Here is a 25,276-nt window from a genome sequence, read left to right on the forward strand (position 1 = left end):
TGCCCATACCTATTGGAAAGAGAGGCTGCATTTATATTTTAACCTGCTGGTATTTCAGGAGGATTCATTATCTCCTACTATGAGAGTAAACCAAATAAACCTGCGTGATTTTCCCCAGTTATTCAGCATTAAAATCAAGTATTTCTCCATGCATTTAACTGACCACTGGGTCATTACAAAACTAGTCTTGCATTGCTGGCTTATTTTTATGGGTGTATTTTTTATCGTGCACAAAAGAAAGCACATAATAATTTTCCTCCATTGCTAACTTGATGTTGAGAGAACACTATGTATGGAAACTCAAACCACAATTACGATTTCCTGTACAGATAATCATAAAGTCCAACACGCCATAAGAGGAACAGGGATACAAATGTGCAGGTAAAAGCAGCTTATATCATTTCAGTCCTGGAAACAATCTTAGGAAAACATTCAAAGTGAATCTTTGTGGTGGGATTTAAAATTCATGACAACTGCCAAAAACTTAAATAACGCTTTATCAAATGCTGGGATTAGCCTCTTAGTGAGCTACATGCTATGAATATCTCATGTCTGAGCATTCATCCTGGACTTTCTTCCCAGAGGGAGAAATGTAATAGGAAAGTGCACTTCAAGACAAAATTCAGCATTTGATTGCTATGTTCTCTGTTCAGGGCATACTGCTATCATTTCTGGTAAAATGTCCCAGTTAAGGGTTACAGTAAATTGATCACATAATACTACAGGAATTTATCATGTAATAGAAAAGGAATTTAAGAGCTGAATACCTAATATTATTAATAAAACAGGTCTGTGGGTAAAGACAGTTAGGGGATACAGTTTATATTATTACCTGATCCTACATTAAATTAAAGAGCTAGTGAAATCAGAATTGCAAGGACAAAATAGACTCTCAATAGGATTTTTCAATTGGAAACTTCTGAGTGGGTAGCACAACAGTGGGTATTAACTCCCTGCATCTCTTCTGCCTCTAGAAACAGCCCAGGAGCTTGGATTCTCCCTTTGGATCAGAAGTCCAAGTCCGTCTGTGCAGAGAGACTCTGCTGCCACCCTCTGTGGTATCCGAGATGATTAAATGCACTAACTGTAAGGAAAATGACAATCACTCTAATTAGAAACAAAGATCTCTAGTGGAAGAACTGATACAAGGAGAAACTATTAGGATATAATTAAATACAGAAAATAATATCAGTAACTCTAAGCTATCAGTACATGAGGAATTAAAGTGGTGTTGGTACATGAGTGGCTTCAGTACTGTTACATTAATAGTTACATTAACCAGCTTAACATGTTTTGAGACTATCTTTGAAAAACAAGAGAATGCATCTTAACTGTTTTCAAAACAACATCTAATCCCTCATAAAACAGATACAATACTGAGAGAAAATATCTTGTGAGAAGGATCTATACTAATTATTAACTGATGAAAAGCTATTTTTCCTGACCATACTTGTGATTATTCAAGTCTGTTCTATGCCAGGGCAGATAGGATACTGTTCTTTTGCTCTCACCTCTGCAAGAGCAACTCCTATTTAAACAAGCACAGTTTCCTACCCTGCACACACAGCTACATTTCTCATTCACTACCTTAATATTCTTGCCTGTTAAACCATCGATCCAAGTGGCCATTAGGGAATGCAGAGGCCAAGTGCTTTAGCAGAGCAGCCAACACCAAATCAGAAGTCTTTTGATTTACTTTTTTTTTCTAAATCACGGTATTCACAGGCCCAATGCTGTCCCTGGCAGCATCGAAGTCACTTGGTTCTGGTGAAGGGGAAATCTATCCTTTCTCCAGAGTCTTCAGAAGGGAGCAGTTTTCTGCCTTTTCTCCTCACCATCTCCACTTACATTTTATTTATGTTTCTGTAACTCTGCCCATCAAACTAAATAAGCTCCTTCAGCAGATGGTTCCCATGCCAGAGGTACCTCTTTGCTGCACTCTGCATGGGGACGGTGTGAGGCCTTCACTTGCACACTGCAATGGATCGTTCCCCCACAGCTCCATGAGGAATATCATTTAGCTTTAAATCTTCCACTTTTCAGAAACAGCAGAGATAAAATTAGCCATATAACTGTAAATAAGCTTTCTAGTTAAACACCTGAAAATACTGCTAACATATGATCAAAATACTAGCCTCCATGACCTAAAAAATAGTCTTTCACTTACTAAAGAAAAAGGAGAATCACTCATCATTGTCACTGAAGAACAAGAACATTGGATCCTGATTCACCTACTTGGGGAGTGAGGGAAAGAAACCTTGTGTGCAAAACAAGAATTCATTTGAATGTATTGTTGGACTTGACGTTGTAACTGGACATTCTGAATTTAACGTGGGTTCTTTCAGTCACAATCAGGCTTATATTTATCTGAATTATATGAATCTGCTTTTAATTTTTTCCTAAATGAACAATTTATTCTACATCATTTTTCCTTATTCTCATGTCTAGATAAATACTGAAAATTACTAGGAGGACATAATTTGTTTTCTTCTAGATTTTGCCTAGTATCACAAGGTAACAGACATTTCACAAGTAAAATAAGAAAAAAAAGCAATTTAGTATCCAGACATATCCTGATATGTCTCTTGTGGGGAGTTACAGTACTGTTCGACAAAAGGTAAAATGTTTTCACTTTACTACTTAAAAAAAAACCAAACCAAAACTCAAAAAAACAACAGCAGCAGCAAAATATATCCTTTTTAGCTATTTTTTGGGCAAGTAAAATCCTCATGATTCACAATGTAAAATGAGTCCTCAATCCATACCCATCTTCTGAAACAGGAATGTAATAGTTTTTCAACCATAATTTTAATATAGAGAAAACAGAGGTCTGTTTCTCTATACAAGTAAAAAGGGGAAGAGGGTGGTGGAGAAAGAGGCTGTAGTCTGTCATTTCTAATATTTTAATTTCCATGACAGTTGAGATTGTGTAGGTCAAGAGTTTGCAAGGCTGGCCTGAAAATCTCAGCATGAGATTAAAGAGGGAGGAGGTCACAGATATAACGCTTTTTCTGTCCCTGTTTATATTTTTATTAAAAATGGAGTTCCAAAGAATTTCAAGTGTTGTTTGCACAGTTACCTGGCACCCTTGACCGACATGCTGAAATAATAGGGGATGTGCATTGGTGCATTTATTACAATAAATGCCATATGGATTTTGGAATTTTGTAATCATAAATCTGGCACCTCTTTATAATATATTTGGGACAGATTGGAACATTTTTGCAAAATTGCTAGAAACAGGTGCTTCTTCCTCACTGAGGCTAAACTACCATTTACTTTTCAGGTCTCCTATAACAAGGATGGAACTGGAAATTAAGTATGAATATCTACATGGGCCTATCTCTTGCCTTCCGCTCCCGCATTATTTCTTTACTTTCTTATCAAAGTTACCTTAATGTTCCTATTAGCTACTGCAGCAGAAGATTCTGTAGTTGTACTTCATAAGAGGTGTAATGATACATTACTTGGAAAGAAGACACCTGGCTTCATGAACTGAATTTTCCAAGAGAAAGCTCAGGTTTATCAAAAATTAAGACTTGAAATTGTGCATGTACAAATTCCCTACATGCACCAGATTTATCCTAGAAATAGTTTAAAGCTGTTAAGAGATTTAACGCACTGTCAACATGAAGAGTACATAAAGATACATATCTATCTTGAGAAGCAAATATAAGACAACTCTCACTGAATTTTGTCAGACTCACATACCTGGGAACAGTCAGTTTTTAAAAAGTTTAGGTCAATTATTCCTCACTTAGGAAAGGGAATGCCAACAGCTTCTACCCATCTTACTGAAAAAGGGTTTTTTGTTACTATAACACCAGTATCATTACTGCAACACTTGATATTCACCCTTAACACATAGTCCAGGGAAGGAGTGACTTTGACTGGTACCTTTGGGTACACCAGGAACCTCCGATAGCAAAAAGTATTCTAACAGACAAAAAACCTCTTGTGCCTGTTAAAAGCGTTAAGGGCAAGCTCAAGCGAAGTTTCCGTACCAAATGCCAAAACTACATAATGCAGGGAACTGTGGCTAGACAGCGTAAGTTCAAACTCCAAGCTTTATAATCCTAAGCAGTTTTAAACACTTACAGACAGTGTTTATATTCCTTTCAATACCACAGAAAAGCTGGTCCTGAGGTCCACTGACACAGGGCTCTCTTTCAAGACTGACCACCACGAGTTCCAGAAAAGCAGGAGGGGACACAGCACAACCCTGTTTAAGAAAAAACAAGACGACTGCCACAGCTACAGCTTTTTTTATATGCTCATCTGCAGATCTCCGTAACTGTATTGCCTTCCTGACATGATGTAGCAAGGAAACCCCCCAAACCAGTCATATTTTTGATAAGACATCGGCAGTGTGTTTTCTATTTAAAGTGTGTTGTTATCCTTGAGTATCCCTTTTGTTTTAGGAAGATGGGGGAAAAAATAAAGTATTTATTATTTATTAGCGTCTTAATAATTATTTTCCCTACAAGTTAGAAGAGGCATTATTTCTCTTCCAAGATGAACAACATTCTTTCTCTCGTACCAATTATTTCCATTTTAAAAATCACAAGATCCCATCTGCTCTAGTTTTGTGGTACAGTAATATCTGACATAGGAGTATACACTATTTTATGTTGCAATAGTCTACTACTCTAATTAGCTGAAATACAGTTTATAGTTTTTAATATTTTGCTTGCTTGTTTTAGGTTTATAAGCAGAAGCAAAGAACTTCCTTCTAAACGTTCCTAATGGAACTTCAACAGCAGAGCAAGCTGTCCCAATTGATCTTGAACATGTAAGAATGTGGCCTACAGGAATTCCTTGACAGGTACTCCACACAAAAGATTAATGAAAACCTCTTTTTACAGCAATTGCATGTATTTCCTCCACCTTCTTCTGCCCACCTATTGCTTACTACACTGTTCGCTTTGAGAATACTAGCTAGCAGAGCTAAACATAGAGCTGAATACGTTACCTCTGCATTACAACACTCATTTTAAATGACAGTGATAAAGGAAGACAGAAACTATCCTGATCAAGACTTGTTTGCAGAAACTGATCAAACAAAAGAACAAAAAATTATAACAAAAAAAGTTGTGCACTCACTGTTCTCTTCTACAAAAAAAGCCAAAACACCCAACCAAAAATTGTGTAACAGAATATGGAAAATGGAAGAAAACCACACAGAACACCCTGCATTTTACTGCAGTTTTCTTTGGAAGTATTTATGTACCATCATATAATAGGGCAACATATAAAACTATCTAATTTTAGAACTTTTCAATGAGCTTTACAGTTGGCTTTCTCTCACCTCCACTTAAATCCAGAGGCTCAATCAGATGCAAGAGCTATAGAAGCATGGAACGTGGCCACCAGGGCAGACGGCCCAATGAAGGCAACCTCTATTAAATTAAGCCTGAATATGGGGGTTTCACATTTGAAACTTCACCAACCCTGAGGTTTTTGTCAGCTGCCAGTAGTTAGAGATACAAATACCATGACCATACTGGAACTGTACTTTTTGGTTTGTTTTTTTTTAAAAAGAAAAGCATTTATTCAACATTTGATTTGAAACAGAAAGCATTTTCTGCGTTTTATTAGGTGAGCAGCAAGTACCAAAAAGACGACATTTCCTGCAGTGACCAGAATTAACAGTGCAATTACAAGAACACACCAGGCCCGCTGATAGACTTCATACACTGTCAGGGACAGTGTGGTCAGCAGTCACAGCCATGCCTGATTTTCAACTCAAAGTGATTTACAGTTTTCTGGCCCTTCATATCAAATAGAACTAAGCTGGATTTCAGAAGTCTTTGTGTCGCTTTTGTGTTCACACATTAGCGCTCTGCTCCTTTCTTCAGATGCTCTTCTACTTCTACCAGTAAGTCAGTCCACACACTCAGGCCTCGGACCTCAAAGTCTCCATCCCGCGCCTTCAAGAGTTTCAGAGCAGCTTGGGTTTGTCCCTTGAGCAGTGCAGATCCCTGACAGAGGCAGCTGAAGCGCTCCCTCAGCTCCTCCCAAGACAACTCAGCTTTGCCAGGACGACCTTTAACCCACCCTCCCTGCAAGGGGTCGTAGAGCAATTGGCTTCCCCAGCTCGTTAAGAGATCCAGATAAGATCTGCTTAACTGGGAATAGTGACCAGCAAGGGAGGCAAGCAGGGAGCCCGGGAGATGAAGGCAGAGCGCAGAAAACCGCTCCGTGTTCTCCAACATCCAGGAAAGCAGGAGCCCCGCAACGTCTCCACCTCCTGTTGCCTCGATTCCTCCGGGGCTGCTCCCCTCCTGCTTCACCAGCAGCAGCAGCGCCGCCGCCGCCACCTCGAAGGCGCGGGGCTGGGGGAGCTGCTCCAGGGCACGGGCCAGCAGCCCCGCCGCCTCGCCTTCCTCCTCCTCCTCCTCCCGCAGCCGCCGGAGCAGCAGCTGCGCCTCCGCTTGGCCCCGCGGGGGCGGCGGCAGGAGGCGGGCGGCGGCTTTGCGGCGGGCGAGGAGCGAGAGGGGCTCGCCGGGCTGCGGCGGGGGTTGCGGCGGGGGCTCGCCGGGCCGCACCGGGGGCTCGCCGGGCCGCACCGGGGGCTCGCCGGGCCGCACCGGGGGCTCGCCGGGCCGCACCGGGGGCTCGCCGGGCCGCACCGGGGGCTCGCCGGGCCGCACCGGGGGCTCGCCGGGCCGCACCGGGGGCTCGCCGGGCCGCACCGGGGGCTCGCCGGGCCGCACCGGGGGCTGCAGCAGGCGGTGGAGGAGCCGGCGGCAGGCGGCGGGCGGCAGAGCGCGGTTCTCCAGCAGCGCCAGCGCCAGCAGCTGCGGGCAGCGCCCCAGGTGGGCGAAGCCGAGCTGCCCCCGCCGCAACCGCCGCCCTACGGCCTCCCGGAGCCGAGGACGGCTGCGGAAGCGATGGTGGAGGTGCTGGAAATACCGAGCCCAGTCTAGTGCACGGTCGAGGGTGAGCGGGTCCCAGTCCCGCACCAGCGCGGAGCGGGACACGGCCAGGAGCGCGGGGAGCTGCTCCACCTGCCCCAGTACGGCCTCCATCGCGCCCGCGCTGGGTTTGAGCGCGGGTCCCGCCTCCCGACGGAGCCGCGGCCAATCGGCGCCGGGCACGGGGGAAAGGCGAGAGCCTATTGGCTGGCTCGGACGTCAATCCCGCCGGGAGCCCTCGCCCCTTAAAGGGGACGCTAACCCGCCCCGCTGAACCCGTCGCTTGTGTCAAACCACATAGTCACGGGGTGGGAACAGACGTTTCGACTTCCCTTTGCAGCTATCATGCATTTAGGAAGCAAAGTCATAGAAACACGGAATGGTTTGGGTTGGAAGGAACTTTAAAGAGCCTTTTAACCTCCTTTTGAGTCCCTTGCAGATATCATGCATTTAGTAGAATAAGTCATATTGGGTCTGAAGGGACATTAAATAGCCTTTTAACTTTCCTTTGAGTCCCTTGCATCTATAATGCACTTAGTATCATAGAATCATAGAATAACCAGGTTGGAAAAGACCCACTGGATCATCGAGTCCAACCATTCCTATCAAACGCTAAACCATGCCCCTTAGCACCTTGTCCACCTGTGCCTTAAACACCTCCAGGGAAGGTGAATCAACCACCTCCCTGGGCAGCCTGTTCCAGTGACTTAAGTAGACTTAAGTCATAGAATCACAGAATGGTTTGGGTCAGAAGGAAACTTAAACATCCTTTTACCTTCCTTCCAATCCCTCCAGATATCATGTGTTCAGTAGACAAAGCTGTATTATCACTTAATGGCTTGGGTTGGAAGGGACATTAAAGAGCCTTTTAACTTTCCTATGAGTAGACAAAGTCATAGAATCACACAATGGTTTGGGTCCTAAGAGCCTTTTAACTTACCTTTGAGTCTCTCAGACATCATGCATTTAGTAGACAAAATTGTAGAATCACAGAATGGTTTGTGTTGGAAGGAACCTTAAATAGACTTCTAAATTTCCTTTGAGTCTCTTACAGCTATCATGCATTTAGTAGACAAAGTCATAGAAACAGAGAACGGTTTTGGTTGGAAAGGGCCCTAAAGATCATGCAGTTCCAAACCCCCCGCCATGGGCAGGGACACCTCCCACATCAAATCATAGAATGGTTTGTGTTGGAAGGGACCTTAAAGAGCCTATTAACCTCCCTTTGAGGCCCTTGCAGATATCATGCATTTAGTAGACAAAGTCATAGAATCATGCTTGCTAAAAGAAATGTGGTCCACACCACAAAATCCTGTTGATGGATTTTGAAATTATCTGTGCTGTCACCAGCACAATATCTTTGCAGCACAATTAACACTTTCCTCTGCTAAACTGGCCTATTGCTCTGATGAACATGAGATTTTCCTAGCTAGTTATACCCTCTCAAGCAACTTGGCAAGAGCTTTCAGACAACCTCCAATCGGTGTCTTCCAGAAATTCTCACAAACCCGTATCTACACCCCTAATCAGTTTTTATACTTACTGTTCTGCTCCTCAGATCACTGGCTTGTAGAATCATGGAATGGGTTGGACTGAAGGGGGCCATGGGCAGGGACACATCCCACGGGATCTGGTTGCTCAAAGCCTCATCCAACCTGGCCTTGAACACCTCCAGGGATGGGGCAACCTGTGCCAGTGCCTCACCACCCTCACAATAAAACATTTCTTCCTAATATCTCATCTAAAACTCCCCTCTTTCAGTTTAAAACCCTTACCCCTCAACCAGTCACTACAATCCCTGATAAAGAGCTCCTCCCCGGCTTTCCTGTAGGCCTCCCTTACTGGGAGGCTGCTATAAGGTTTCAAAATCCTTCAGAGAAGGGTGGTGGAAGAAATAGAGATGAATTAAAGTGTTAATAAACTGAGCTGAATTAAGAAGTTAAAAATTAAATAAATAAACAGCTAAGAGGATTAGAATAAGCCTTAGAAAAGTATTCCTAAATACCTCTTAAAAAAAATTAAACTTTTCAAGAGCAAGTGTCTCGCATTTAGGGGTATTTCCCTATTTCTGTGGCACCTGCATCCAGGAATGGTGTCCATGACGGAGCGTGCAGCCAGGCTAGCTCCCTGGGGCTGCCCACAGCTCACCCCTGACCTGCCAGCTAATGGTTCTGTAGCTCCTTAGTGGTTCCAGAGGGTACCCAGTCTTTCCCAAACACCCACACAAGGCTTCTGGATGCCTGCAGAATGGCTAACACCTTGCCCTGGCCGTCTGGGCGCTGACACAGCCAGGGTTTCCCTCATGGACGCCCCTCAGACAGCCTGGTTAACAAATGTGATAATTGCTCCTCTCTGCAGCGAGAAGAGGTGACCCCTTCTCCCTCTCCTTCCTCCACCAGCTGAAAGGCAGTTTTACATGGCAGACTGGAGATTATTTGGTGTAGCTTGCTGGATGCAGCCTACCTGTTGGAGCAGCCATGTCCAGGTGCTTTCCTCACGGCCGCTGCCTCGAGGGCATCTGTTAAGCTGGGAAATGGCTCCTTTCCTTCCATCTTTACCCCCATGACAGACTTGCCACGCTCAGCGTTCCCTCGTGGTGTGGGAAGGAGTGCAATGGCTGAGCTCCCAGCAGCTTTCGCAGGAGGCCCTGCTCCCCAGCCCCTGAGGGGGTGAGGCAGCGTCGGGAAGGCAGCGGGGGGCTGGTGGGAGCGGGAGCTGCTGAGCGCTCCTCAGGGAGTTCACAAACCCCGTGGCACCGTCCTGGCCACTGAGCGGGTACAGGGGCTGCAGGGAGGCCTGGTAATTTAACTAGCAATTTACTGCAGGGATCAGCACCAGAAACAAGAATATAATGCTGTGAGCTACAATACTGTAGAGGAAATCGTAATACTCCTCCTCTTATGCAGAACTCGTGTTTTCTTCCATACATCTTAGCGCTGGAAATAGTTTCCTCTGGGTTTGTTAGTGTGCAGAGATTCTGGATCTCAAATATTCTTCAGCTCAGATACTAAGGGACACAACTCTTGCAGCCTCTGAGTTACATCAGACTTCAGTCTAACATGGGTGAAAGACAAGAAAGAGACCCACAACTTGCTTCTACTGCTTTCTTCTACACAAAGGAAAACTGAAGCAGGTGAATAGTCGCTGAACCTATTAGTCCCATGCTCAGCTAGAAATGTGCTCAGGCCTTGTCCTTAGGCCACAGACCCCTGCCCTAATGGTAACTGCTAAGTGTTTAAGACCAGCTTCTCTAATTCACAACATACTTCCAAATTAAAGCAGATAAAGAGAGAATTAGGAAACAGTAAGGATTTAAATACTAGTCTCCTCACTTCAAACCCTCTCCTGGATTTCCCTGGATGGTTGTTTGGGAAAGATCTTTCTCAAGTACTCTCAGGAAAACAGAGCTCTTATCTGAGCTCTTCTCTAGCTTTCTTATTTCTTATTTTTATTTTTTTTTTATTTTAAAAAACATGGGGTTATAGTAGATCACCTGTGGGTTAAGGGGCTCATGGAGGAATTACAGTGAAATTCTATGGCTCTTCTGGTTGAAGGAGCTCATAACAATCCCTCAGTATCTGTGAACAGAAAGTATTTTAAGGTATCATTCTAAAATCGATGTTTTTCTCCTGAAAAATCTCTTTTCAAGCTCGCTCTTAACAGTTTCTGGAGTAATAAACATAAAATTGGCTACAGATGGTCAGATATTTGTTGTATTGTTAACAATGGAATTGCTTTTGTTATTTATAAATTCATACTTATCTATCATCTGCCATGCCCATATATTCCAAAGCATATTATAAACTAACATATATTAAGGAGAAGGTGGAACATGCGAACTTTTCAGTTACATACAGTTGAGTGGAACACTTACTACTTACTACTTAATGGTTTACTTAAACTGAAAAGTGATAAAAACCTGAAGTGGTTGAAATATGATTGCGTATTATGTACTTTGGCTTCTCAGTTAGGTTAAATACAGCATCTTTTGAATTAAAGGCTATGGCATACAGTGAATTCCAGGCCTGTGTTTTATTTTAGCGAGGGATATTTTTGGAGCTGCATATGTTCCATGTCATAAAGAAGAGAAGACATATTTCCCTTTACGTCAGAGAACTTTTCACAAGAAATCTTCCACATTGCTTTTCTTTTTCCTTGTTGGACAAAATGCATGGGTTTATATCCTGTGAATGTCTCTGTATGTTTCAGTTGAAAGAAATCAAATAATCACATTTGCAGCACCAGGAAACTAACAAAAACAGGTTGTGAAAATCTAACCAGACTGGAAAAACATACTGAATAATATAGTATCTGGAGTACTCCTGCATGTGAAGGGAGATGGCCTGCATGCTCTAATAAGTCTCTGTAGAGCTGACTGGAAAATGGAATTTCCATTTTATTGAAAACTCTGAATATTTCAGCACTTAGCGTTGTCTCAAACTAGGATGAAAAGTCAAAATATCAGCATTTTTCATCAAGGGGATACAGTTTGACATCTCTGTAATAAAATGGTTCATGCAAAAAGACATTTATGCATTTTTAGGTATTGCAGCTGCATTTAGAATTTTGACTCATGATGAGGGACAGTTGATGCATATACTTAAAAAAAAAGAGCTTAATTTGAAGAACTAGCAGAATTCTGCACAAGAACCCAGGGAAGTGATTGTGCCCCTGTACTCAGCATTGATGAGGCTGCACCTTGAATACTGTGTTCAGTTTTGGGCCCCTTACTACAAGAAAGACATTGAGGTGCTGGAGTGTGTCCACAGAATGGCAACAAAGCTGTCTTATGAGGAGCAGCTGAGGGAACTGGGGTTGTTTAACCTAGAGGAAAGGGGACTGAGTGGAGACCTTATCACTGTCTACAACTACCTGAAAGGAGATTGTAGAAATGTGGGTGTTGGTCTCTTCTCCCAAGCGATAGGTGATAGGATGAGAGGAAATGGCCTCAAGTTGTGCTAGGGGAGGTTCAGACTGGTCATTAGGAAAAATTTCTTCACCAGAAGGGTTGCCAGGCACTGGAACAAGCTGCTCAGGGCGGTGTTTGAGTCACCATTCCTGGAGGTATTTGAAAGACGGGCAGATGAAGTGCTTAGGGCTTTGATTTAGTGGGCAGGTATGGTAGGACTTGATGATCTCAAAGATCTTTTCCAACCTAGCGATTCTATTATTCTATGATCCTGTGAATGCATTAGATGATAAATTCAAGGAACAAATGAAAGAAATGAGTTAACACAGAGGCACTTATGATTCATGTAATAAATTGTTACACTACAATAGCCCTGAAAAATGGTAATTCTTTTTCCATATTCACCATGGAAAGAACACTCTTTCTACTCCAAGTTTTGTTTGAGAGCTTGACCAACCTCAGAACATATATTGGGATCTTCCACTGTAAGACTGGAATCTATTTATCTGTTGATTGATCTGCTGATGCTGGCGCCATATAGTCATCAAATTAAACTTAAAAAATATGGTTTCTTTCTCTAATGTGAATTATTTTCCTATAAGTCTTAAGTGCTAGTTCTCTCTCTTCTGTTATCAGTCTTAGTTCTAAGTCATGAGTAGGCCTAGGACTCTTCCTATCAACAACAAGGTTACTAAGTATCAAAGCTTCCGTTATTTTTATAGTTACTGTCGATCTGTGTTAAGTCTGTTGCTATCTTCTGAGTTGTGTAGACATTGTTTAACCATATCTGTGCAATGCTGAGTTGGTTTTCTAGCTGAGGAATGTCTCTGGGGTAGTGGGGAGACACACTTATGAGGTAAGCACGTAAAGACTGAGGAGATGAGGTAGAGAGTTAATGTTGGGGAAGGGGATGGGAAAGGTTGGGTCACGGTGTCAGGAGATACAGTAAAAGCACAGAGATGGGAGGAATAGATTAGGGAATGGATTTTCAGATAGCTGGGGAAGGTGGTGCTTTCATGCTTAGCTCAATTACTTTTTAAAAAAAACCCTAAAAGTTCACTTTGGGCCTCATGCAGGTCTTTGGTTGTTTAGTATCAGCCTCCTTCCCTTATTAATGACTCTTGTATTAGTCTCTTATACTGTTTTAGGCTGTATTGGGGTGTATATTTCATGTCATATAAACTATGCAGTTTCTTTGTCATTTTTTTCTAACTAGAAATGAGCCACAGAAGATGATCATACAGGCTACAGGTGTGAGTGCATAGAGCTTACTTCTGTAGATGATGGGAAAGTATATGTAAGTAGTATTTTTCAACTATTTTTAAGAATTATCACTCCTTACATAGCCTGAAAAGGAATCGCTTAGTTTTGTCTGATTCAAAGAAGAAAAATGACAGAAGAGATAAGAGGGCATTTCTTGTATGACAGGCTAGAGTACACAATTAACATTGCAACACATCAGATCATTTAAGGTCTTTGCTACATGCCTCTTCCAAGTATCTATGATACTGCAGACAGGGATAGCCGGTGTTTCTTGTGTTGTGGGTTTTGGTTCACAGTGTTTTTATTATTTTTTTTTCCCATTAAAGCCTATCTTTTATTTTAATCTCCTAAATGAGCATTAAAATAGGAAAAGAGTTTTTGAGGTTGTTGATCTACTGTTGTGTTAATCTGTAGTAAATGTTTCTCCATTACAGCTTTTGATTGATAAGACGCATGGCAAAGAATGTTGTTGAGCAAGAAAAATTTGTTAGGTATGGAATCTGGGAAGACATTTCCACAGCTGCCTGAAAACTTGCCTACTTTTCAGTGAAGCACTGCAAAGCAGTTTCACAAGCCCTGCATTTTGTATGAATTACTGTACTGTTTTATCTAAGTGGAGAAGTCAAGTAAGAGAGTCACGTGAAATTTTATGGAACTAGTGAGTTTCTTTACTCTGTTTATGGAGCCAGTAATTTTTACCCTGGCAGGGGATATCAGTTTTGAAGCAAATTGGTCAAACTAGCCAGAAGTCTGGATTCCACTGTTGTATTTTCCTTCCTCTTGGAGATCATATTGGCTGTAACACAGTTGTATTATTTCTCCTGCTCTGTTTACTCAGTATACCTAGCATTATAAAACTCCAAAACGGTCTCTCCTTAGGTAGGAGAGGTTATTTCAAATTACAAAGAGAGAGAGGTGTATGATCATCTTCTATATTTCTGGCATTATTGTTTGTTTTTTAACTGTAGGGAGGTTTGTTTAGCTTCCTTAGATTGCATGCAAGGTGTAAGGTTGCAACACATTGTATAGTAACTTATGTTTATTGATGAGTCTGAACTCATGCACCATTCTTGCTATTTCTGCAGCAAACACTGCAGAAAAGTGAGGTTATTTATCAGGCTAGTACCTGGCAGACTATGTCACTCCTTCCATAACCACTGGTGAAGTCCTTAGAATTTTTTTTGTCAATGTAATCTCTCGTATCTCAAAACTTAACCAGGCTGTGTTGGGGTTTTGGAATGAGAACAGACCAAATTGCATAATAAAGGTATTGAACCTACTAATTTGTACCTCAGCTTGAGTCTCAAACTGCACAAATGGCATATCTCTCTGCAGAGGCATTTCCCCCAAAACGTTTTTGTGCAATGCTCCAGTTAGGATTGCTTGGTAAGTCCTGCATATACTGATTGTAGTGTATGGGTGCATTAATAGCAATGCCCATTTGTGAAATTAGACCTGTGGTTTGAGTAATTGATGCCAATGACAAAACAGCAGTGGTATAATGCACTAGAGTGAAAATTGATTGAAAGTCTATGTGTTGAAAGAGTGCTATATATAATGTGTGCCATTAGTGAGATAAGCTAAAAATAACCACTCCAGTTAGTAATTTTGCTGGCGTGTGGCTATTACAAAACTGAATTTTTAGGAAACTAAACATTTTGCTGCCTAGCTCCATTTCAGATTCTGATACTATAAGTCAGGACTATACTAGCAAAGCTACTAAACTTGGGTGTAGCTCTTCAGTATTCTAGGCATAAAAGCAAGCAAAATTGAGTGGCAAACTCTGTCACCTTTTTCTGACTGTGAATAAGAAGTGGTGAAGTTACTATGCACTCGCGAAACTCCTTCTCACCCAGTGAGCCACATAAAATGATCATGTGTGCGCTCCAAAACCAGTTGCAGTTGTTAAGTGTGTACTAACTACAACTAGTTTTGCTTTAAGGTTGAGCTAATGCATTTTAGCTTACTTGTACTGTGGGATAAAAGCATGCTTGCAGCCAGTTAATGTTGCTCAGCTGATGAGCGGTAAGGTATTAAGCTGCATGCTTTGATCACTTGCCATGGTCTATGATAGCTTTTAGAGTGGATTCGTTTGCTGTCTTTTGTGGCAGTAGTTTTGATAGATCACAGCATGTACTGATAGAGTATTTGTCTACATGCCTTTTTCCAGGCTTCTTTTCCAGTGAGCCATGAAAATTCTTAGTTACTTACATTACATACTTTTATTATAGGCTCAGGTGCGCAAATTCATGCTTCTGAGGCAGTTTGAACCCATCTCCCCTTCTTAGGGTATGTGTACATAACTGTCCTAAAGGGCTGTCTGTTTCAGAGACCATCTTATCAGAACCCTCTGAAAATAGTATTCCATAAAGCCTTAGTCATAAAACACTGGCTATGGCTAAAGGTTTGCAATTTTGATATACAATGCTGTGGTACTTGTATGAAGTCAACCATACCAAGGACTAAGCTTAGTCTAGCATCATGGGGATAGTATTTAAAAATGCAGTGTATTTAAAACTATTGGGGGGAAATCTGCATTTAAAAATTGCATCTAAAAATTCTTTCCTACTCATAGATTCTGTGTGTTTCCATGACAGTTAAATTTCTGTCATTCACAAGAGTACAGGGAGACCTTATAAATACACTTTCATGTTGGAATTGGTTATAGTTTTCACTTAAAAAGATATATAAAGCTTAATGCAAGGCAACTATGTATAGAGCTATTTATACGTATGTCTGGGTTCTAGTAACATAAGTCACTTGGATTTTTCACTTTCATTGCCATAATATCCTGAGTACATCTTAAATTATCACATACGCTAATATTGCTCCTTCATAGCTCTGTACAGTGTCTTTATGAATGCTACATGTCTGTGTATACAGAGACAGCTACATTAATACACATACATGCACATGCTGGACAGACATTGCTTCTTTTGAGCAATAAGGCTTTTAAGTATCTGTTGTTTCCATTTTCTTGTCTCCAAAGCTTTTATGTGAATTCTTCCAGCACATTTCTCATTATTCTCTCAGCCTTTCCTCTGCTGGATGGCTGGGGTTTCCAGACATATAACCTGAAATGTCCTGGGAGAATTTACATAAAAACAATAAAGCCAAGGAAATGGAAACCACAGAATATATACATAAATTTTTTTTCAGTCTTTGCTAAGAAGCTCATTGGTTAATATTTACAAAGGAATTCAGTTTTCCATATTAACGTCCTTTTCATTATGAAGCAAATGCAGGAGAGCGGAATGGTAAGAATCATTACTTAAGTGAATGGGGGGTTACATGTTAATCTCATTAATGATTAAAAGATTCTACTTTCCTCCATCTTAGTATATCAGGAAAAACATCCCCTGAAAAAAATCATAAATGGCTTTATCAGGCAAATGTTAATGAAAATCTCAGAAGGGATTTTACTTCCTATTTAAGAACAGTGTAAAGGTTTTTTGTTTGTTTATTTATCTGAACACGTATAAAGGCATACTAGTTTCTGTCATCTATATACTCAGCATACTCTGAAAGTGAATCATTAAAACTGATACCGATGCTTATAGGACCAGTAGTTTAGTAAAACAATTTCAGTTTCCATTGAAGGCTGCATGTTAATAACGAGTTGTGTGCTTGTCTCTGGAAAATGCCTCTGGCAGGTTTTGACAGGACCTTCCTTATTTTAAGTTTCTTACATCACAGAAACCTCTACCATAACTGTCACACTGTCCTGATAATGATATTTGCTGCGGAAAGGGCAGGCCAAACAAACACAGACTTAAACTTTCTTAGGTTCAGATTTTTGAACTTAATGGTGTTCTTCAAGAAGAATTGTTTTTCCCCACATTTTACAGAAAATACTTGTATTTAATTAGCAAAAATGCCCAGAAACCAAAATATTTTGATCTGGTACTAGCTTTCTGCAACAGTTAGGCTTTGTGCATTTCATATTAATTCCATGTTATTCTGGTTGTTTGACTTGGTTCTTCATCCAGAGCTGAACCACACTTAAGTAATTGTATAATGGTGAAAGCTGGAGCTGTTATGTACATCCAAAAAGCATCACAATACAGTAATATATGCATTAGCATATGCTAGTTCATAGCTGACCCTGAGACATTGCCATTAGATTTCTCAATAAAATGGGAAAGTAGCAGTGGTAAAACAACAAATTGTACTTGCAGAGAAGAATGAGATTTGTTTTTTTTTTTTTAAAAAAAAAGCAGAGATGACTTTATAGCAGTAGAATGCTTGTTTAAACTTTAAAGCCAGCAGAAAAAAATTGCTATGTAGTTCATACCTGTGGATGGCAAGAAGGTGATGGGTGAAAACTAATTCTTAGAATTAAGGAAAAAGACTAAGAGAGAGATTTGCTTTATTAAAGGTCCCATTTTTGGTAAGAAGAAGATAACAATCATCCAGTTCTAAGCATTGAAATAATCAAATTCACATTATTTAGATTTGTTCTAAGGAAAACAGCAAATACACTATTCTTAGTTGAAAACACTGCTGCAAACATCCTCATGTTTCTTGATTTTTTACAATAGCTTCGTTTAATTTGACAGAAATACATCTGTAGCTACATCAAGGATTATTACTCTCTAATGAATGTACTGGAGTTTTATACTCTGCATAAAGAAAATGACACTCACGAAACAATGGAAAATTATTGTTTGTATATGTTTTTCTTTCTCAGAAATGCTGATGCTCATTAGAAAGAGTGTAAAGTTCTGTTAATTGATCACTTCTGACCCTTGAGGGCTGGAATTGGTTCCTCCTTTTTGTAGAAAGAGTTGGCTCTTATAGATCTTAGAAAAGAGACAATATGGATCAAGTCTTCCAGACAAAACTTGCCTATGATTGACTGTTCAAAAACACCTAAGGGAGTTAGGCACCTTGCCACAACAGCAAGTCAATGGGAACCAGATGCCTAAGGGTCTTAAGAGCTCTTGAAAATTTGTATATTAACAGAGATGCTTGTGTCCCAGTTAGGGATACTCATTCATCTAGTAAAAGCATCTTGTGCAGCTGGTAACAGTCATAACTGCAGCATTACTTGGGAAATTTAACTGCTTACAATCTGAGTGTAACTTGCCTAAATACTGCAGTCCTAGTGGATAGATAAACTATCATACCAAAATGACTTATCCAAGGGGATAGTCTACAACATTTCCAGGTGAATAATTTAAATAGCTTTTTAATACCAAAATTAAATTTGCTTTTGTTTTCTTGGGTAGTCTTTGCTATCAAGCAGTGATTTCACTATGAATGAGGGGTTAGAATTTCCTGTGGAATGAAATTGTCAAATCAAATGACAGGATAAATCAAAATGCTAGGTTAGATAAACTCCGTATGTTTTGTTTAATGATTTTGACTTAACTTTTAAATGAACATTTTAAAATGAAATTATTTTTAAGATTAAAAGAATGAAAAATTTGTTAAAAAAAATAAAGCATTGTAATTCTGGAGTAACTGTTGAAGAAGGAGGGTTACTTTAACCTCAACAAATTTGTACTCTAAGCAGATATTTGCCTGGGAGGTTTGACTTTGAGTAAGGCAATTCCATTGAAATATTTTGAAGGGCCTTTTATTGTTTTAAATGGATGTTCACTGATTTGAACTGCTCTTCCCTGACTTGCTCTTTTTAAAAGACTTGGAAAAGAAGCAAGGGTTTTGTCAGTCCGTGACCTGTTGACAAGATATGGCCTGGTTCAAAATTACCCTTATTCTTGCTGAAGAAGAGGAAGAACTGGAGAAGAGGAGGAACTGGAAATGTAGACACTGCCTGGTAAAATGAAATGGTTCCTCAGGCAGTAGGCTTAGCATGGTTTGATGTCCAAATGGAAAATGTTTACGTATTCTTTTGCTTACCTCAAATTATTTTGTTGTTTGTTTCTCTGAATATATAACAGTTTCCAACAGCATTTTGTTCTTCCTGGTTTCCAAGTCCTTTTCTTTAACAGTTTTTGTAAAGTTTTCTCATGGGAATGATTTCAACGTGTGCATTTAGGCTTCATACTAAACATATAAAGTTCCAAGTTATACACAGCACATTGGGTTCTGGATTATTTGTCGCGCACATAGATGCCTTCTGCGTACATTTCTGCCATAGCTAAGGCATCACTATCTCAAGTAATTTGAATTAGCTAAACTAGCTTGGTGGGAAATGCAAAGATCTTGGTCAAAAATAACAATACGGATGTTATTTCTAATATTTTTTATTTTTAATTGTTGTTTTTAATTAGTAAATTGCAAACAGTGACTTCAGTCCTGTTCTGAGCATTCCTACAGTTGTACTATTTACAGACATAAACAGAAGTTTAATCCATCAGATTTGTCATGGATTTTCCATTAAATTTGTCCCCAAAGTGATTCAATGTCCCAGTTATTAACAGCTCTCTGAATATAACCATTCAGTTTTAACTGGTCTTTACACCAATCACTGCCATATTCAGCAAAATCCATAGAATTGTCCTGAATCCCTGGGGACTGTTTAGTGGAACTTTGTAAAATGAGGAGTCTTTGTTAGATTTTATTTTATTTTTCAGTATTTTTTCAAGGACCGATATTCCAAACTTTTAGAAAAATAAATAAATAAAAAAATACACATCTTGGCCTGGAATTCTTTGTACTTGCTCCACAGTAGCATAAATCTCTCTGCTTCATTGGTGTTTCTCCTGATTTCTGGCTTTTATAGCATTTCATGAAGAAGCAGCTGGTGAATTTGTAGGATATGAAATATGATTACCTGCTCTACTTAAGCTACCATATTTATTAGTAGGTTCATAATCTATTTTTTATTATTAGAGTAATAAAAAGTAAAGTTACCCTAAAGAAAGGTATGATTTTTATCTATGTCCAAGTCCACTAAGACTTGGTGTATGTTACAGCATAAAATGTGCATCACCAGTTATGTCTTTGTAGAGCACTACATATTTTTTGTTTACTTTTGTTGTCCCTGTGACAGATTTAGACCCTAGCACTTGCATATACTAAGACTGAAGTATGTAAATTACTGTCTTTCCCATCTTGTTTTTTACTGAATGAAGTCTGAGAGCCACAGATAGACAGTACAGTACTTGGCAGCTAATTCCATATGGAATTACTAGCATCCAAGTATCTCATGTTATCATGTCTTCCAGATAAATGATCTAAATAATCAGTCTGAGTTGTTTGGTCTACTTTGTTCCTAGTTCTCACCCATCAGGCCTACAATATTCTGTACAAGTGATTTTTTTCTCACGTTTGTTGAATTATTTCTTGATTTAATAATTTTGTGGGCTCTTTGCCTGGACTTGTTACAAATGAAGAAAAACAACACACTAAATTAAAAGATCAAAAAGAATAATTTTTAATGCTGTAGTTCTGACCCTGGTCTTATTTGCAAGCATAGCTATAATGTTCACAAGCTAAGAAACCAGCTTTCTATCAATAGCTTTCACTCCTCATTATTGGTTTTGGGCATCTGGTTTCAAGGTTAGTCTGAAATTTGATCTTACTCAAATTCTCTGAATGCGTTTCAGCAACATATGTCATTAATGAAGGGAGCTGGGTAACCAGTCTCACCATTGTTTGTAATTCAGCCTATGACAGGCAGCATGAAAGCAGAACAGTTTCAGCCAGCCCCAATTAGGAAAACATGCCCAAGGCACAGGCTACAGCATAAACAGAGAGATGTCAGGCTCCTCCCTAAAGGAAAACCAGAAGTGTACACTCGGCAGTGATGCTTTGCTCTTATTCTGAACAGGAAACCTGTTGAACAAAACCAACTCCTTCCTCTCCTTATTTTAACACCGGTATGGTTAATGGCAAGGATAAAGAATCAATCCCAGTGAAGAGAAACATAAACTAAACAAGGACGATCTGTGGATTGCTAGTGCTGAAGTAAAATTTATGCAAAATAATAACCTCCTAAATGATAATAAAAATGTACATAATTACAAATGCATTTTTTGATCTGAAAGAAACAAACTAAAAATATTAATGCTAGTCTTCTGTCAGCAATTTGCTATACTCTTAACACATTTCACATAGTAATGCTGTGAACTAAGAAGATTCTCCTGAAGGAAACTGTCATTCCACAACGTGCCCTTACATGAAGAATGTCACAGAGATGATTCTGCAATTGAGCAACATCTTCACAGCAAGAAGAATGCTTGCAAAAGAGGTAATGTGTTCAATAAAGTAATATTTATCATTTCTGTTGAATCCCCAGTCTGTGACATTAAATGTTTAATAGGCATCTCTTACCTCACAAGCAGCATGAGACAAACTCCATAATCACGGTGTAGATTGGAGGTCTGAAGCATCTGGAAGATTAACTAACTTTCCCCAAATCACACACAGATTTCTTGTTTTGTTATGATAGCAAGTGATTACCAGAGCCAAGATTATTCCCAAACTGCCTTACTTCCCTTCTCTAATAACATATTACCAGATACATGGTTTGCAGGATAAGGAAGAAGGAAAGACTAAGAAGGGAAATAAGTGCAGGACTCTTCTATAAATTGAATTAATAAATCAAGTCCATTTTTATATATTTCTTGCTGTCCACTACTGTCAGACTACTTTACAAGAGAAAGTTTTCATGAATATGCCTATTTTACAGATGGGAAAACTGAGGTAAAAAGTGATTTGACCAAACTCATACAACAGATATATTTGTGGGGCTGGGAAAAGGAACTGAATCTCCTAACCCCCATGAGACAGGAATAACTTATACTCATTAAATAAGTTGGCATTCCCCCTGTTTCATTTGGCAATGTACTACAGCGCAGAGGGAATGGTGCTCTTTCCATTAGGAATGCTTCAATGATGCCACTTTAATAGAAGAATGAAAAAGGAATGCTGGAGTCAAAGCATTCCCTAAGGTAAAAAGACTGACTGTTTGAACTGAGCAGCTGGAGAAAAAAAAAGAAAATAGCAACAGAAGTAGTATCTCAACAACAGCTTCTGAGGAAAATTAACTTGAAAAGTTGATGAAGAAAGTGTAGGGCTGAGGAATAAATGCTGAAAATGAGTGTCAGGAAGAGCAGGATGAAGGCTGTGAGAACTATGAACGTAGTGTGAAAAGAAAATCAAACTCACACAAACCTAAGTGAGCACCTAATTTTTGCCTATAAAGACCAGCCTATTTCTCTTCCTTTGCATTGCACTTGCATTTAAAGTTTGTTGTTATGAAGGCAGGTTTGTTATAAATTCCATGTTTTGTGAGCTCTCATCACTTCAAATGGAGGAGAATTAATTATCTGCAAGTTTTTACTACATGAACAGAGCAATGTGAGGAAAGTAGAACTGAACTTGTGAGGTAGCCAAAGAATCTGCTGCTTTATGGGGCTTTCATATGGAAACAGGATCCTAAATGGGATTCCAGAAGTTGTTCCAGTGACTAGGCTAGAGTAGCTCCATGAAATTGCTGCTATTTCACTAGATAGCCATTAGAAAAGGAAGACTTATTTGTCTCACATAGGCCTGTACAGAGATAACCTCTGTATGCCACATATTTGCTTCTGGGATGAGTGTAGCATTTTTATTTAGAGAGATCAGATCGCTAACTAGACCATTGAAATACACTTTTCCCCACTCAGTAAAATATTATGATAATGTCTCTGAGAAGTATGGACTGGAGTGGTGTAGTAAAGTATCTATGTGGATATGATGAAGTTATGAAGACTTTGAGATGAGTCCATAGGACTAACTGCTGATAATTTAGTTCTTATAAAGTAGATACAAAAAAAGGGCTCATCTGATTTCATTAACGTTAAAGGGATTTTCACTGTGGGTAACAATAGGGACAGAATGGGACCCTGTTTTACTATAAATAGAAGCAACAAAATATTTTCATACATAATCCAACAACAAAGGGAGTAAGTTAATGAAAGGGAAATAAAAGCAAAGAATATTAATAGTTTTAAGAGAAACGTAGGTATGTGTCCAGAGGAGAAAGACGTTGAAAGGCAAACAAAAAAAGAAGGATGGATTTTGACCAGCCAAGGGGGTTGCAGGTGGTCAGATGTCACTATTCTGTTAGAACATTTTCTATTGAAAAGAATTTTTGAGTTCTTGAATAATGAATTGGTCTTCTGGTATTCTTGGTCTGGAAAATTTGTTACTTTGAATAAACTGTGACATACACATCTGGACTGTTTGAAAATTTCTTCCCGAAGCACAGTGTTTATCTGTTAATCCCTGTGAAAATTAGTTTGCGTATTTTGAGTCAGCTACTATGCAGGAAGCAGCTGATAAAAGTATTCTAGGATGCTTCTGATACAAGAAGACTATGTTGCTGTGGTAGCTGTTGGCATTCTTAGATCCTCTTTTTCTCATCGCTGTTCTTGTGCTGCTGGTAGTTAAAATCTAATGCTTCTATGTGACCTGAGATAGCACCTTATTTTAGTGACTTGTCCATCCCAAATAGAAACCAACTACAAAATATGGGGCTTTCATTGTAAAATATAAGAAACAGGATGAGAGATCAAATATATATTTTCACATCACTTCATTCACATTTTGGATAGTTCTGACAGGACTTTGGGTTAGTTTCAGTTGCTATATTGCCTCCCAAGTCACTTCCAATTGCTATATTGTCTGCTGGAGATGGCAGTGCTGTATGAGGTAGAATTAGGTGACTTTGAGTTCTAATTGTGTCCTTGATTTCACTTCAAGAAGGAAGGTAGGTGTTATGATGCCTATCTAAATTACATAGACATTTATATGATCTTTACCAATGTAGTATCTGAGAGCTACATGTTTAAGAAAAAAGTAATCGTAACAATCAGCCTGAATCACAGAATGATTTGGGTTGGAAAGGACCTTAAAGACCATCCAGTTCCATGCCTCATGCCACGGGTAGAGACACCTCCCACTGGACCAGGTTGCTCAAAGCCTCATCCGGCCTGGCCTTGAACACCTCCAGGGATGGGGCAGCCACGACTTCTCTGGGCAACCTGTGCCAGTGCCTCACCACCCTCACAGTAAAAAATTTCTTCCTAATATCCAATCTAAATCTCTTCTCTTTCAGCTTAAAACCCTTAGCCCTCATCCTAGCCCTGCATTCCCTTATAAAGAACCCCTTCCCTAGCCTTCCTGTAGGCCCCTTTTAAGTACTGGAAGCCTTGTTAATGTTTAAGGCACTGGTTTGTTTAGAGGCAGATTATTACACTTTCATTGCCAAATAGAACATAGACTTTGACCTACTAATCATTGTGTCAACCGCAGTTGACATGCCAAGAAAAATACTGGGTGTTCTGTATCCATAAATAAGCTATTACAACAATCAGCCAAAAAATAGATTTCTGTATAAATCAGGATTGTGCCAATGGTGAATATTCCGTGTCTGTCCCAGTGATGCACGTACCTGTAGCTTCTGAGCAGTCTCTACATGCTGGTGGACAGTCCATCAATTCAGGTATATGATAATAGAAAACTGTCTGTTACTGGGTCCAGGTGTTTTTCCTGACACCAATGAAGATTAGTCTAAAAGATTAGAAGTAGACATTTTTAAGATTAGAAACAAAACAGTTTAATAAAAACTGTAATTATTTTAATTCATGTATCATTATATGAACAGAAAATAAATTTCTTGCACACAAAGTTTATAAGACATAGGGACAAAACATAGTACTTTTATGGTGAAGGAATTGTTTGCATTTTATTAATAGAGCTTTAAAATGGATATTCCACTGCAGATTCGATAAGAGTTCAATCAATTGCAAAATCATTGTGTGCATTAAACTGAATTATCAGAGGATGGAGTTAATTTACAGCATGCCTTTCTCTACATATGCTTCAAACTGCCAAACACAGGACGATATTTTAACTAGGATTTATATATTATATTCCAACTGCTTTGGCAAAATTGTAAAATTAGGAGGTATCTGCCACTGGTCAGTGCAAAACATTTCAGTGAGTTCCACAAGGTTATACTTAACTGATGACAGGCCTGTAGAGCTGCTGACTACTCTGCCTTTAGTAGAAGTCAAGGAAGACATGGAAATCTTTTTGCAAAATAAGTACTATAATACTGGGACAATGCTAGGTCATTTGTGAAACGTGTTCTGTGCTCCTTGTAGATGGTCCATAAAGTTCTCATATTTTAGCAAGATGACCCAAGTCAAGTATCAGCAGTTTTATTGGCTGACTCCACATCTTTTTAATCTTAACTTCTGTGACATATACTGAAAGAAAGAAGAGA

At 39.6% G+C, this 25,276-nt stretch overlaps 1 protein-coding gene across 1 annotated transcript; it reads right to left on the reverse strand.

Moving 5' to 3' along the window:
- Positions 1-5,758: 5,758 nt before the first annotated feature.
- Positions 5,759-7,031, reverse strand: FANCF (FA complementation group F). Its single transcript, XM_069856985.1, has 2 exons — positions 6,696-7,031; positions 5,759-6,509 (listed from the first exon to the last, which is right to left on the reverse strand). The coding sequence occupies exons 1-2, from the start codon at positions 7,029-7,031 to the stop codon at positions 5,835-5,837; spliced, it is 1,011 nt and encodes a 336-aa protein (XP_069713086.1). The 3' UTR covers positions 5,759-5,834.
- Positions 7,032-25,276: the final 18,245 nt, after the last annotated feature.

The sequence above is a fragment of the Phaenicophaeus curvirostris genome, chromosome 5 (assembly GCF_032191515.1).
Source record: "Phaenicophaeus curvirostris isolate KB17595 chromosome 5, BPBGC_Pcur_1.0, whole genome shotgun sequence".
Classification (NCBI taxonomy): Eukaryota; Metazoa; Chordata; class Aves; order Cuculiformes; family Cuculidae; genus Phaenicophaeus; species Phaenicophaeus curvirostris.

Coding starts and splice junctions, on each gene's coding strand:
- FANCF (XM_069856985.1), bottom strand. CDS start 7,031: ATGGAGGCCGTACTGGGGCAGGTGGAGCAGCTCCCCGCGCTCCTGGCC. Junction 6,510..6,695: donor TGCGGCCCGGCGAGCCCCCG/GTGCGGCCCGGC, acceptor CCCCCGCCGCAG/CCCGGCGAGCCCCTCTCGCT.